The sequence below is a fragment of the Phytophthora cinnamomi genome (genome assembly GCF_018691715.1).
Source record: "Phytophthora cinnamomi strain GKB4 chromosome Unknown Contig21, whole genome shotgun sequence".
NCBI classification, from domain to species: domain Eukaryota; phylum Oomycota; class Peronosporomycetes; order Peronosporales; family Peronosporaceae; genus Phytophthora; species Phytophthora cinnamomi.
The window spans coordinates 2,816,538-2,831,778 of NW_027150954.1; the positions used below are offsets into that span (position 1 = coordinate 2,816,538).

The 15,241-nt window shown below is 50.2% G+C and overlaps 1 protein-coding gene across 1 annotated transcript; it reads right to left on the reverse strand.

The window, feature by feature from the left end:
* Positions 1 to 7,552: 7,552 nt before the first annotated feature.
* On the reverse strand, positions 7,553 to 8,484 carry IUM83_03804 (RWP-RK domain; the record flags this gene model as incomplete). Its single annotated transcript, XM_067927836.1, has 2 exons — positions 7,553 to 8,035; positions 8,194 to 8,484. 2 exons carry the CDS (start codon positions 8,482 to 8,484, stop codon positions 7,553 to 7,555), a joined length of 774 nt encoding a protein of 257 aa, XP_067795348.1.
* Positions 8,485 to 15,241: the final 6,757 nt, after the last annotated feature.

Below are 15,241 nucleotides of genomic sequence, written 5' to 3' on the forward strand. Positions count from 1 at the left end.
GTCGGACGCAGCTTGCGCGACTTGCCCACGTTCGTTGTCGACCTTCTTCTTGCGGCACTCGAATTCCTTGTGGCCAGTCTTCTTGCAGTAGAAGCACTTGCCGTTGAACCGATGCTTGAGATTTTCCTTCTTCTTCGTGGCAAACGCCTTCTCTTGAGCCGATGACGATTCATCCGAGGCTTCAACACCAGCGAGCGCTTGGATTGCGTACGAGAGCGTCATGTTCGGCGTGTTCTCGAGCACGGTACTGATCATCCGGTATTCGTCGGTCAAACTGCCGAGCAGCAGCACGAGTTGGCATGTCTCGTCGAGAGGCTCACCAATCGTCTAGGAAGTTATTCAGCTTCTTGGTGACGAGGAGTCGGTTCCAGAGGTCTCACGGATGTAGACAGGCTGATCACCCCAAGGGTTTTCAGCTCGTCGGTCTTCCATGCATCCGTGGTGCGGTTGCTCACTGGGTCGAAGTCTGCCTTGATGATGTGGGGCAGCAGTCCCTTGCGCGAGAGCTTCATTCGCAAGTTGAACTCCCAGTGGTAGTAGTTCTCTTCCACGAGCTTGACGGTGTCCGCGTAGCTTGGGCTCACAACCAATTGAGAGTGTGCGAATGAGGCTTGGTAGTCGAGTGAGTAGTTGGAAGGAAATCCGAAAGTGAGCTCGATTTAGGTTAGTGTGTTGCCTGCTAGCAGTCCCTACTGTATGCAATGTTCCCTAGTAGGTGAGGCTTGTAGATGTGGTCCAAACGATCTCGGCTGCGGTCCAAACGAAGTTGCCAGTCGTAAGACTGATCCGCCTAGTCACGGCGGCGTCTCAAAACGGTTGACTCAACACATGCAAATCATAGGCACCCAAATTGAAGTTGTCGTCCAATCACATTCCAGTATCAGAGATAGTCCAGTCAATCAGGTTGCGAGATCTTCCCATCTTCAACCACAGACCTCCGGTGGCACGTGCCAGCACGTGCAGGCCGTCTGCCTCCGCGGTAGGGATCCAGTCGATCAGACAGCCAAGTGCAACCTCAACACACAGGTCTAAGCCAATGAAACGCAAGGCATCTCAAATGCGTGTTGCTTGAGTTTTTGACACTCGCGCGATAAGTACAACTTGGATGTTGCTTAGCACATTCAAGAGGGGGGGGGGGGGGGGGGGGGTATTGCGATTAAAGAACTATATATATTGGAACACTCACACTGGATTCCCTACAATATTATTGATACTGGGAACACCGATACTCGACTTGGCGCAACGTTCGCGCCACATAAGCCTGAATGATGTCGACCAGCAACTTCAACGATCTCGGCAGGAAGTTTGGCGGAACATCTTACATCACCATCCAGCGAGCTGCGGTCATGTCGGTCTACAGTACACCAAGTTCGCCCCGTCACGGACGAGCTGCTCACGAAGAGCGACGCCGGGTCCGTGGCCTTCCTCACACGCGGTGAAAGCAAGCTGGGGCTGCAGGTCAAGGCGCACGGCGCCACGCAAATGCAGGTCTTGTACCGAACCAAGCGATCAGTTGATAGCTGATCTCCGCCCGCAACATGCACGCCAAGGTCCTCGCCGTGCTCAGGCTATGCGTCGCTGCGTCAATCCTGCACGTTTCCGACGCCCGCGCCGCTCCTGCGGGTCTCTCTCCGCGACGCCACCTCGGCTTCAAGGACGGCCAGGAAAACTACGGACACCACCTTCGTCACCACGACCACGATCATGGCCGCGACCGGAAGAAGCGCCACCTGTACAAACAGCGCTCGCCTACTACCGTCGCTGTCTTGGAGACGCCAACATCAGCAGGTCCTAGCACTACGCTTACGGCAAGGACAAGGACCGCAAGGATGACGACTATGGATACAACAAGGGCCGAGACTATTCAGCAAGGATGACCGTCGCAAGGTTGATTGCTGCCACGCAAGGGGGGGGAGGAGGGGGCAAGTGCACCAAGCCTACCTACTACGATACCAGGCTGGCTGTGATAGTCGATGCTGCAGCTACAGAAACTTCGGAACGTGAAGGAAATAAAGGTTTGTCACTGCGGAGTTCTGGTGCTCGGGTTTATCTTACATGGTGTTGTCGACAACCACCGTCGTTACAGGTTGGTTCAGCGCTGCGCAGTGAAGTGACTCTGTGATATGTTTGTCAAGATAAAAATAAAATCCTACGACTTAGCAAGAGGTTTAGAAAATACATGGTCACGATGATTCGCGCGGTCAGAATACTGTAGATAGCTCCTATGTCACGGCAAAAAAAAACTGTACCAACGCCGGCAGCAACCTTTTACAACACCGGTGTTCCCAGCCAAGTCGCAGACGACCTAGATCACGCCAACACAAGAGGCACTAGCAGAAACAGAAAATCTGTGCACCTTAGAAACAGAACTTACTTAATGAGCTTCTCCGTGCTTTATTAGCATAGCTTAGTTAATACATGCTTGACTCCGAAGTCGTAGATTGGAAGTTAGGCTGAATAAGGGATCCATCAAAGACCGTAGACACGTCTTCAAGGTTTTCCAGAATTGAGAGCAAAGGTGTCAACAAGTCCGCCTCCTCTACAAGATGCGTCACCCAACCAAACACACAATCCCACACAAAACGGGTCGTGCCACGCACTGTGATCCTCTTCCCCAACAGTTTCGCTGCTATGTGTGGATTTTCGTTTGGTTCGCGGGTGTTGCAGAGGTGTGGAAAAACTTTCAGCAATGTAGTTTCGGTCATAATGAAGCTTGTCGTAGTCGTCGCAACCAGCGAGTCATCAGTGTCCTGTTCTAAGCAAACCAGCCGGTACTTAACGTCGTTAAACCAGAGAGAATTCCGTTTCCAATGTTTCAGCAGCGATTCTGGTCCACGGCCGTACTGGTGCACCACGTCCGAGGCCATTTTCGTTTGCAGAAACTCATTGTAGGCGCTTGAATCCACAGCCGACGTTGTCAACCAACGCGAGTTTTCTCTGTAGCCATCCCTGAACAGGTTGAAGTAATGGACTACTACATTCCACGCAGTCTGCCGTTCTGGGATGGCTGAAGAAATAGTTCGGAGACGTTGTTCGAGTTTCAGCACCTCGCGCTCAAGCTGCTGGGTTTCTTTCTCCAGGCTCTGCGCCTTCCGGTCTTTATTCTTTCGGTATCGAATCTGCCTCAACCTTCGAAGCTCTCGCTGACGTTTCTCCTCCGCGATCGCGTCCTCAATCGCGGTCTTGACTTCTCCCCCGACAAGGGCCATCTTGCCCCGCTTCACAATAATGTGCACCTCATCTCGATCGCGTTCAACACGGGAGAACGAAAGGCTCCCTGTCTTGCGCCGCTTTCCTCCTATCTTGCTTAACGACAAACCAGTGTCGCCGTGAGATCCAACGAGGTCGTGGTCGTAAATGTTCAGTGAACGATCCTCGGCAATTTCACTTGCAACTGCCGTTCTGGGGAGTGTGGACGGGAGCCACACTTGGCCAGAAGGACAGGGGCCCTCCGCGAGGAAATGGGAATCGGACGATCTGGAACGTAGGACGACACAGCTGATCGCATCGTCCCTCAGTAGAGCTGCGTTCGGGGGCTGAAGATACGACTTAGTCATGAGCGAAGACGAAAGCGAATCGGGAAATGACACCTATTGAGTAGCAGCGTACGGGTCTTTACGGTCGCAAACTTGAGGCATTGTTGATTACGGCGTGCTGACAGGGAGCAAAAGGGGCACAGCCGCCAACACCAAATCGAGAGATGCTCACGCACCTCCTGGTTTGCCGAAGCCTTCGACCATTAATCGTTGTTGGTGTGTTTATGGACAGCATGCTTACACTGCAGCCACTCATGAGCGGTAAATGAGGCCATGTGTTTGCGTGGGATCAAGACTCGCGAGATGCCAAGTGACAGTGGACAGTCATTACGTGTACTGTACTGTACTGTACCAGTACTGTACTATACTGTACTGTACTGACAGGATCGGAAAGATTTTCCGAGTGTACAGAAACGACACTTTGTTGCTCGTTCGTGGTCCTGTTTGACCCTTTCGCTAGCGTTATACTTGCGCTCACTATTGTCCTTTGATTTAGGATTTGCAATTTCAAATCCTGGAGTCGGAACAGGAATACAGTCTTTTGCCTGAATAAAGAACAGGTAGAAGCTGATAACCTTCTGTTTCTGATGTTACTGAAGTTGTAGCCACTTGCACTGCTACAAGAAGGGTTGGAGACTTGCTGGAGCTGGTCCGCCTTGTAATTAGATCGGTATCTGCACAACGAATTCCGCCCAATCAACATCTTGTTGGCGCCCGCCAATACCGAGGACATCGACACCAGTCTGCTTAGTGTAAGGCTGATCCACATCAGCTTCATTCTTAATTAATTTAGTTCCTTATTCACGCTGTTTCGAGGCTCAAGCATTTTGCCTGTATAGTCCGATGATCTTGGGCTTTGAATATATATAAGGTGTTCTTTATTCAGGCAAAAGACTGTAGTACAAAATGTACTTATTGTGCTTTGCACGAACTTTGGCATGCGATTAAGGGCTCTAAACCAACGAGCAAATCATTTGCGATGATCATATATCGCAGCCTAACTCTAAGTTAAAAATAAGCTAACCAACCGCCAGTCCCAAGCACAACGCAGAACAAGAATAGACCGGTTGCCACTGCAAGAATAGATCGGTTGTCGCTGCAAGAATGGCTGCAAGAATAGAACTTCTTGTAGTAAGCATCGATTTCGGCGGGGACACTTTCTCTCGCTCTCTTCGTCAGGACCTTGCGCGTTAAACCAAGGTCGAATTTCCGCGCACGGCATATAGTAGCAGTAGAAATGTTTGGTAGTGCAGGAAACGCTGGCTTTAAAGCTGCTTGCAGCTCCTCGATATAAAAACAGGGATGTTCTTCGACGAAGACCTTCACAAACTTGATAGTATCTGGAGGCCAGCGCGTCTTCCGTTCGATTCGAGCGTTTGGAATGACGTTACCACGCCGACGGAACAGATAGCCCCAGCGAGAGATGGACCGCGTTGACACTCCCATCACTGAAGCCACAACCGTTAGATCAATATCGTAGAGGTAGGTTAGTACGATAGATCGCCAGCGCATGTCAATCGATATCATGATCGACTGCAAAACAATCAGATGAAGCGAGCGAGTTAGAATGTCAGGACCGTAATATTGTCGGATTTACTCCAGCCATTCAACGAAAGTAGGCATAACTCAACGTTAACTCGTTGTCTTAGCAGCTATTCTATCTTAAATCGACGAGTTAGCCTCCTAACTCAATTATGGGCTTATCGCCATGATTTGCTAAAACAAACGAATTACGTCGTTGTTTAGACAGAAATCATGCAAGGCACAATAGATCTTTCCGACTACCTGTACTAACACTTCAGATCGACGTAACGACTTCGTAATAGCCAGCACCGCAAACTACAATGGCGTGAAATCGGCGATTATAAATTAGCGCTCAGGTTGGAGCTTGCGGTAAACAACCACCAGCCGCTGCCAACGATGTACCTATCCGTCGTATTTGTACTGTCCAAAACACGTATGTGCAGAGAGGGGTCATTTTACACATGGGAGATGGCCATACCGTACGATCAGGGTTTATGTAACTTACACAAGTTCAAATCATGAGATATGGTTTGCTAATTTCGTCTATACTGTATAACATCTGAATGAAATTTTCACGCGGGTCAGTTCATGTAAAAAAAATCATATTTATGCGTGCCTTTAGCTCTCATAAATCGCACCTGAGAGCGCTAACTTGGGATCCACAGCAAAGCCTGTGTTGAAACGATTCCATGGTAATTTCCCGATCTACTGTCGCTAAAAATCTTGGCTATTGCGAAAAAAAAACGGGGATAAGCGCTCTTAAAATAAAGAAACACATGTGTTATGTGCTCACAAAAGCAACCATGAGCTGCAGCTTCTCGTTGGTGCATCATTTGTCGTTCTATTCGTCTTACCGGCGAAACTACATGTATAACCGACTGTTATTAACCGTAGAAGTGATTCGTGCATATTATCGTGGACCAGAGAGTACACGACAGTTAGATATAAGGGTAATCTTCGCCCATAGATTTTGGGAGCAGATTTGAGGAATTCGGCGTTGTTATTGAGATACATGTATATAACATGGCTATAGAACGCTTTATTAATACATGTAAGCCGCTAGTAAAAACACGCTCTTGGGGCAAATGTGGTAGCCTATCAATAATCAAAATACGAGCACACCATTGGCTCAATTCGTGAATCATACAGCAAAACATCTGGATGCAGCAATCACTTTGTCAGGTTTGATTATTTTAACCCTTTCACTACCTGTCGTACTTTTCCAACTCACTATTAGTGAGCTGGAAGAGTGTATGGTAGCACTTGAACAGAGGAAGTCGTTTGTTGTTGTTTGTAGAGATGCCCGAGCTCACGTCTTGAAAGCACTCCGATGATTGCTGCTAAGGTGTCCGAGATTTGCTCTCGAGATCACCAAGATGAGAGCCCACCTTACTTGGCCAGAGCAGGTTGACTTTATTCTCTGTTGATTCTGGAATGAGCCTGCCGCTCATTCACTGCTCCATACTCTAACTCTGTTTTTACATGCATTCCTAGGTCTCGATGGGTTCACTGCGCTGGTTGCTCGTAAAGAGCACCGACCCTTCGGCTGACTGCGGCTAATGTTGCTGAAACCGCACCATCTTGACGCTACTGCAATATTTACAGTAACAAGCCTTGTGTGGTATTTCGATCAGCTCGCGAGATTCCACGAGAATATCGTGACACTACCAGAGATTTTTTTAACCCTTCAGGACAAATTCAAATCCCCGTATAGTATCAGAGAATTTTGTTATGTTCGTAATTGACCATCCTATATCCATGTATCAACAGAATATCTTGCAGCATTAACGACACCTATCGATAAGAAATATCCGAAGCAAAGTCTTGGCAGGCTAGGAACGCTCCTGGTGTCAATACTCACCCAACTTCAGCCGACTCGCACTCATTATGAAGTTGAGAAGGTGTAGTTTCATGGTGCGTTGCTGTTGCTTTTCAGACTTGGATCCTAGCGTCGACGGTACTAATTATGGTACTATTTTGTTGGTGATGCAGAGAAGGATGGATTTGGTGGCAATATTAACCGGGACCCATACATCGCTAGACAAGCTTGTTTGATGTGAAATGTAGTATGCTAGAACGACAAGAAGCGCGAGGTCATTCTGTGGGCCACAGTGGCCTCGGTCGACAAATAACGACGGTGTCATGCTTCAAAAACCGTCCATGTTAAAAATCCCAGTACAAGCTTGTTTGGCTCGTCCGGATGTCCGGGATGGCGGTTCAATCCGGGTCGGACAAACACTTAGTTCTAGCGAATTGCTCCCTGCGTTTCTCAGTGAGGTTACCTTTTTCTACGTAACGACCACCTGAGAATTGCTAGTTGCAAGTACAAGTTTTTGATACAATCCGTGACCTAGAAGTGCGACCAAGATTTGCAGTGGACTCACAAGACGCGGACGACAATAAGGATTGTCGTGTTACTAACCGTTAGATATTAAATACCTAGTTGAAGCGCTTTCTTTCGTGTCTTGCGTGGCTTTTGGAAACAGAGTTGGTTATGTGGAGTGCAGGGCTCGAACGGATTCGCACACGTTGGCCAACAACAGCAGCGGGAAGTCGCGGTCGATCCGACGCAAGTCCAGCGGCGCAGGTTGCTGGGCCGCCCTGTCGTAGTCATGCAGCAGAATCGTCAGCGCCTCGCCCGGCACCGGTCGCTGCAGCCATGAAGTCGCGGTGCTTTGACGACCGTTGCTGCTCTTCTTCGGGCGGTGGGCCGAGCGGACGATGTTGGCCTGTTCGTCTTCCAGTTGTCGCAGTCTGACATCGAGCTGTTCTGGCGAAGCAGCAGCAGCGTCGGTGTGATGGTCAGACATTCGCCCTCCTCCGACCAGAGAGGTGAAGAGAGCGACTCGCTGGTCTTTGAGCTCGGCGATGCGTCGGCGCACGGACGACAGCTGCCGGTACGGCCACTTGCGGATGTGGTTGCGTCTGCAGATGCGCTTGAGCGCGGCCTCGCAAATGCCGAGTCGTTCTGCCGCCTGGAACAACTCGGGGTCAACACCGGCACAATTAACTGGCATGGGGGGGGGGGGGGGGGGGGGGGACAGAGCAGTAGACAGAAGGGACGCGACAACATGCAGTTCCGGGGGGTGTCTAACACCGCCCAACGTCGACTCAGCGACCATGCCAGCCTCACCATCTTGAGCGGGAGGTGGTAGACCGCCTGCAGCTGCTCCACGCCGAAGTGGATGCGCTGTCGGCGACGTCTGCGGCTGGAACGCTCAGCTTCTGACGCGCTCGCTGTAGACGCGTCTCCATCGCTGCTGTAGCCGTCGCTCTTGTCATTCCCAGGTGCAGACGCTTCGCGGTCGTAGTCGAGGGCGTGATCGCTGTCGCTGCTGCTCATCAGTGCCGCGTCTTCCGCGAAGCTCGCGTGTGCAGCAGATGCAGATGTGGAGGAAGAGGCGGCGTGTGCCGCGGAGCTCATGTTGCTGCTTGGAGTGAAGGTGGAGTGAATATTGAAGTCAGCTGATCTGCCTGCGATGGCCAATCTGTTATATGCGAAGGCGTTCGAGTCCACTCGATACAAAAGAGCGGATCTTATTTGCGTTGACTTGTGTTTCTTTTCGCGTTTCCAAAATGGCAGACTTTCTGCGGTGAGGTTGTATCAATTCTGAGGCTGCTGGATTGTAGTACGTGGAGGTCTTCGCGACGCCTCTCGAATCGGGTAGTGCACCGTATGGGTATTGTTAGGGCCTGTTTGAGGTTCTCTGATCGCTGTGATGCTCTTTCCAACGAAGGTTTACCATACATTAGCCTTCACGTACTGTGCGCTGTTGCCCTTGCGGGGTCATTTGACCGTGGGGTCTGGGGAGCTGCTAGCGTTATCCGTATGAAGACAGGAGCACTTATAACTCCGAAGTGTAGAATTTAAAAATACCCCCACTACAACATTCTCATGTACCAAAAATGCTTTCGATTTCGGAACCAATAGATGTGTTTATAAATTTATCGAAGTCTTCGTTGTCATTTCAACAACTCCCCCAGCTACCACGGGTAGGCGTCCTTCAGGTTGTCAAGAAACGTATCCTCTTTGAAAGGCACCGTGGTGCTGCCAAAGTCGTTGAGGTTCAGGGCCGTGCGCGCTGCGGATGGCATGTCGTCCCAGAGGACTAAATTTTGGAAGTCGCCGGCCTTCGTCGTGACGTTCACGTAGTGGCTGAAGGTCTTCGCCTTGTACTGGAACTTAACGCTGGTGACTTCCACCATGTCGGCATCCGGAGGAGTTATCGTGAAATACTTGCCGTCAGAGACCGATGCCGATACGGAGGATATATTCGCCTTATCGGAGCCCGTTCTCTCGATCCACACGATAGCGTGCTCCCAGCCGTGGCGGTGGCCAAAAGTGCCCTTGCGGTCTCTCGGGAAATACCAGGCGTACATGATAGCGTACGAGTCTTCGTAAGCTGTCGCGCGGCCGTATATTTGGGAGCCCAGAGGAGACCCTTTACAACCTTTGAAGCTGAATAGGGAGAGGCCTGCGTTGGTGTTGCCGTTAGCGTCAACGGCCGGGTATGGATGGCAGCCACTGCTGATACTAAGCTGGGGCTTAAACGTCAGGGCAAGCGAGTATTCAGTGGTCGAGGCCTTCGTCTCCGGAAGCGGGACTACGCTGTCGCAGGCCAGCTCTTCGGCTTGGGTGGAGGACAAAAGACCTACCCAGGCGATAGCAATATAAAGCACATTCATTGGCGCGCTTAGTACTTACTTGGTTAGTTGGCTAATGAGCGACTGGTGTTGAGCACAGCCCAATGCTCGGGCCAAGGCGTGGACTATCCAGCTCACTTTGCCCGAATGCTATTATACTAGCAAGGCACGAACAATGAGCGATCATCAGATCCATGCGTCTACGCACTGATTATTCTCCTGCGGTCCGCCACGATTTGCCTTGTACGTGCGGATACAGTATACATATGTATCTAGTCACTGGTGCTTATTTGGAGGAATGCGTGCTAGGGATGCCGAGCAGTGTATCGCTTTATCCTTGCGTCTAAAACAAGTTTCTAATTGATACCGATGGAGCGATTCCCGCAGGATTCTGCTTATTGTGAAGCGCTGATCCCATCAAATCCCTGGTCTACTCATCCAGCTTAGAGCGGGAAGATGGCAGAACTGCCATGCCTTCACAGTACGCTAGATGCACGTGCACACGTGCTGTACAGTACTTCATACTACTACTGTACTTTGTAGAAAGATGCAGACTTTCACGTAAGCATGAGTTACAGTGTGGTATCTCCCGACAAGTCCGGCGACCAGGCCAATGATCTGTGAGGAATTTGAGCGTAGCCGTGCAAAATACCCTCTGTATTTGCATCGGCGTCGTGTTCAAATGATAGTCCCTCCTGTCAAACAAAATCCCCCCCTTCCCATTTTCTCCCCCCTTCCAACTGTCTCCCCCCCTCCACTTTCGCTCGACGCCAACAACGCGCAACAAGCAAGTCAACCTCATGGATGCTCATATTCGAGTCTCGGTGTCCAACGCGCAGGAAATTACGAATGTTGTTTCTGACATTGTGCTGGAGCATGCAGCATCGCGCCCGTCAAACACAACGAAGCAGTATGCGCCTAAGCAAGCTGGGTTCAAGCAATGGTGTGTAATGAAAAACTATGATGATGGTTGTTTGGTTTACGAAGGCAAGCTAGTGACTTTCCTCAAAACATATATTATTCCTCGTGGGAATAAACGGAAGAAGGAGAAAATGGTCAAGGGCTGCCACTGGGCATAGCGAGTATTGAAGCGTATGCCAAAGCTGTGATCGATATGTACAAACTGCAGCAGTCTTTGAAAACTAACTCACATCCTCACCCGCGTGGTAAAGCGTATCATGATTTATTTGACACCTTAAAGCGGAACGAAACAGAGCGAAAGCGCACGAGGTATGTAGATCGGGGTCTGGCAACCATTTTGGACGGCTACAACGTGGAGGATATGAATCAATTAAGTGACTTTTGGATGTCGGACAATGATGGAGATGCCCTTCGCGACAGAGCAGATTTTTGCTTGGCCATTCGTTGCTAGCGAGAGGAGAAACGCGACGGTTTATCGAGCTACCTGACATGTTAAGTTTGGAGCTACCGGACGAAGAGCCTCAGCTGTGCACGCCTCTAGTTATTCTAATGAATCGTGGCAAGACGAATCATCACGGCAGGATCGAGTATGGTGCAGCACTGCGATGCAAAACGGAATTGAAATGCCCTCTTAATGCTGTGGCATGTCATCGTTTTGGAGGTGGCAGATCGATTTGGAGCCCTTTCCAGATGTGTTGTGTCGGAAAAAGTGGTATGACATACGTCTAATTAATGGATCTAACACAACTAAAGATATGCCGTACAACACACAACTGAATCGAATTAAACGAGCCTTTGACACCTGTGGTATCGATTCAACTGTTTGGACGCATGCAAATCGTGGGTCGGGGGCAAAGCTAGCCGAGACTTACGGAGCAAGTGAAGAGCAGACTCGCCGCCTTGGCAGATGGAACGCAACTCGCATGGAGGGCTGCTACTTGACGTCGTTGCCTAAAAAGGCAATGCGATCTTTGGCGGGGTTCCCTACGAAAGGTGGATCGTATTGGCTGCACTGTGCATGTGTCGTTCCCAGCAATGAGCTACAGTGCCTTGTGTTTCCTGATGTCGAAAAGTCGGAGGAGTTGATTGCTGCCAGTGACAAAACTGAAATTGCCGCCGGTGCTTTCCTCAAGATGCTCAGACATATGCGGGTTATTTTTCTGCAGGACTCTGTTAGCTTACAAGAAAAGTATCCGAACCATCGCTTGTGGAAACATCCCCTGTTCAGCTCAGTGGAGTATGCTTCGTTTCGGAAGGAAGTGACAACAACAACATCTTCAATGGTTACACCTGAATTTCATACTCTGGAATCTCTTACCTCAGCTAGCAGCGGTGCTGAAAGAAAACTTTGAAGCATTGAGCGGAAAAATTGATGCATTGGCGGCTGGAGTTGGCTCGATCAGAGACCTCTAAAAAACGACTTGTTGTTCGTTGGGAAGATATTGAGGGTCGTGATACTTCGGATATTTAGATCTGTACTAATATTCAACCGTCTAGCAGTGTGGCGCGCTGTGGCGAAACTAGCAGTACACCTGTGAAATTGAGCAGATCTGTGCGAACTGTGGTAGATTTGTGGCGAGAGTATACTGACGGGATAGGAGGTCAGATGTCAATAGCTGAAGCCGACAAGCGCCTAGGCACTAAATGACGGCAGAACCTCACCGAATCAAGATTCTACCTACGTCGAAAGCGATATTATGACGCAGTCTCAGCTATAGCCGCTAGTGATAGCATTACCCGTGAAAACGCTGCAGAGAAGCTCGAGCTAGAACGCAGCAAGTCTGGCATGTCATTGAACGCCTTTACGAAGAGACTACCTGAATTGACAAGATGATAGTGGTATCTGGTATGAGTATGAACGGCTGCGGCAGATAAGAACAGACCCGCCGGGGTGCATACTGGGCGTTTAGCACAACACTGCAGACTTACTCAATACCACAGGAACTGTAAACCAATACACGCACGTTGCACACGGTGTTTAGTATGCACAGGTCCCAGATAGCAATAGCCTGACCGGTCAGTCTATTTTGTGTAACTACTTATACAGATTAGTCTGACTGGTCAGATTATTTTACAATAGCCTGACCGGTCAGTCTATTTTGTGTAACCACTTGTACAGATTAGCCTGACTGGTCAGATTATTCTAGAAGCCAGTTCAGAAATCAAGCGGCCCAGTTTTCGCCAGGAACAAGATTGGGGGCTTGGAGGCAAATGGGGGTACAGACGTCTGTCCGGGACATCATCGCGAAGCTGAAGATATGGCGGGACCACCCAGAATGGTCTTCAGGGCGCGCGGCAAAGAACTTGGCGACAAACAACCGATTAAGAAGCCGACGCTGATTGGGTGGAAGAACAAGTACTGGAACGTGTTAGACACGATTCAGGATCCTGGTGATCGCATGCGGGAGAAAGGAGGTGGCCGCAAACGCAAGATCACACCATTTGAGTGGGAAGTATTGGAGTTTTTTTAGTCGCATCTAGGACTGTACGCGAATCGGAAGTTTTCGACTTCTGTAGCAGACATGATGAATTCGAATCGAGAAAGTCTAGCAATCGGCGGAACTGGGTCACGCGGTTCATGCAGCGCAATGCGAAGCGCGTGGCGGACAGAGCTAGTGAAGGCGGGGACGGTAAAGATCGGGGCGGTGCTGGCGTCGATGTGGTTGCGATGGAGGAAGATGCCGCTTCCAGCGTTAATGGGACACGAGAATTGAATAGGGCTTTGGAAACTGACAAGTCTACCGATGGTGCAGAAACCGAAACGATCGCAGAGCGTGGGGGGGGGGGGGGTATCTGAGATTGCAGAGCAGCTATTAATGCGTGCCAGCGGTGATCTAGTAGGAGAAGGTGATGGGTACAATGATGGCGTTCTTTCTGCAGAAAACGATCATGACCTGGGTAAGTCTGCTAACGATAATGTGCTGAGTATCAAGCCCGCTCCAAGACCAAATCTGGACACCAAGCTGACACCGGAACCCGCCCTGATGACCAATATATCCACGCGTGTGCGCTACTTTGATGACAGTGATGGTAGTAACAGTGGAGATGATCGTGAGAGTGAAAAGAACGGTGACAGTGCGTTGGGTGGCGGTAGTGGAGAAAGCAGTGACGGTGAAGAAAGCATTGGTGATGGAGCGAATGGTGTCAGTAAAAGTGAGCGTGATAAAACTAAGGGAAGCAGCAGTGATAGTGACGTGGAAATGGTGGACGTTGTCGAAGTCAGGGGTCAGAGTATACTCAAGGGTGGAGTCGCAGCAGCCATTGCTGCAAAACCTGTGCAAAGTGACAAAACGCGACGCTTTTTCAGGGCTCGTTACCCCAGCTACGTCCCTCTTGTTGTGTATACTGACCCACAGACAAACTACACTCTGCATGTTTTCACGGACGATTCAGACAGCCTTCTGAACAACACGCAACTACTGGTAACGCCATCGACTACTTCATCTACAGATACATGGAAAACAAGCCCGGCATCGTTTGTGCTGTTGGTACCGCTCTGTTCGCTCAAGTTGAACTGGCGTATACTGCTCGATCTCCGTCAAAGAAAAAGGCTCTGATCAAGTCGTCGATGAGCATGTTTGATTGGTCTGCGTATCAGTACGTTCTAGTTCCTATTTGTGGCATAAACCATTGGAGTTTTCTCATTGCGGAGCACACGTCAAGCTGGCAGCAGGGGAAACTGTATCACGTCGATTCGTTAAAGGGAGCACACAGTTCTGACTACGTGTTCGCAGTATTCAAGTGGTTCTTTGCTCGCTATGTGGCTGATAAGACAGGCGATTCCGATGCAACATTTGAAGCTATAACTAGCGAGTTCAACACAAAACCGCAGCAGTCGAATTCTCTTGACTGCGGCATATATCTCTTGTACTACATGGACAGGATTTCAACTTTAATTGCGAGCCACCAGCCCACACAGATTGAAGATGACCTGGCGACCTGGACCCGCAGCGGGTTTAATGCGACGAAGCCAGATCTGTATCGTGCTCTGCTCCACCAAAGGCTCCACGAAGACATGACACCGCAGTAGTCTGCTTGCATTATATAGATCGAGTTGATATGAATTCGATTGAGTTAATTTTCTGTTTGAATTAGGCTCACGTTCAGCTATGTGGGCTACACGTTCGTGAACTCGGACTCTCGTGGCCTCGCGTGCTAGTTGAAGTGCCGTCTTGGTGGCAAGAAAGCGTCCGTCGGCGCCGCGTCAGGTCGGTGTACAACCAGCCCTCGGTTACAGTGACGCAGTCCAAGCCAGGTCCGTGAACGTTGGCGGGTGTACTTCTCGGATGATCCAGTGGCCTACAGGCAAGCACCCACTGTTAAGCACTCCGGTGCGAGCGATCTCCTTGATGTCGGCCTCGCACACTGAAGCTGACTAGCAACAGCGAGAGGCTGCCGGCAAATGGCGCCACCAAGCTCCACTGGTCCCACGGTTCTTCTTCTAGAAGACCAGCACCACCGCCAGGACGTACTGCAGATACCGCTGTAGCACGGGGCATCCATCAGCTGCTGAGACTCTGACTCGACTCAACGCGACTCGAGGCTCGCGGCTACCCCGCCTGCGAGTTGAGCCCGTACTTCTAAATGTCCTTGCACTGCTGCCTTCGAGTGCTGCT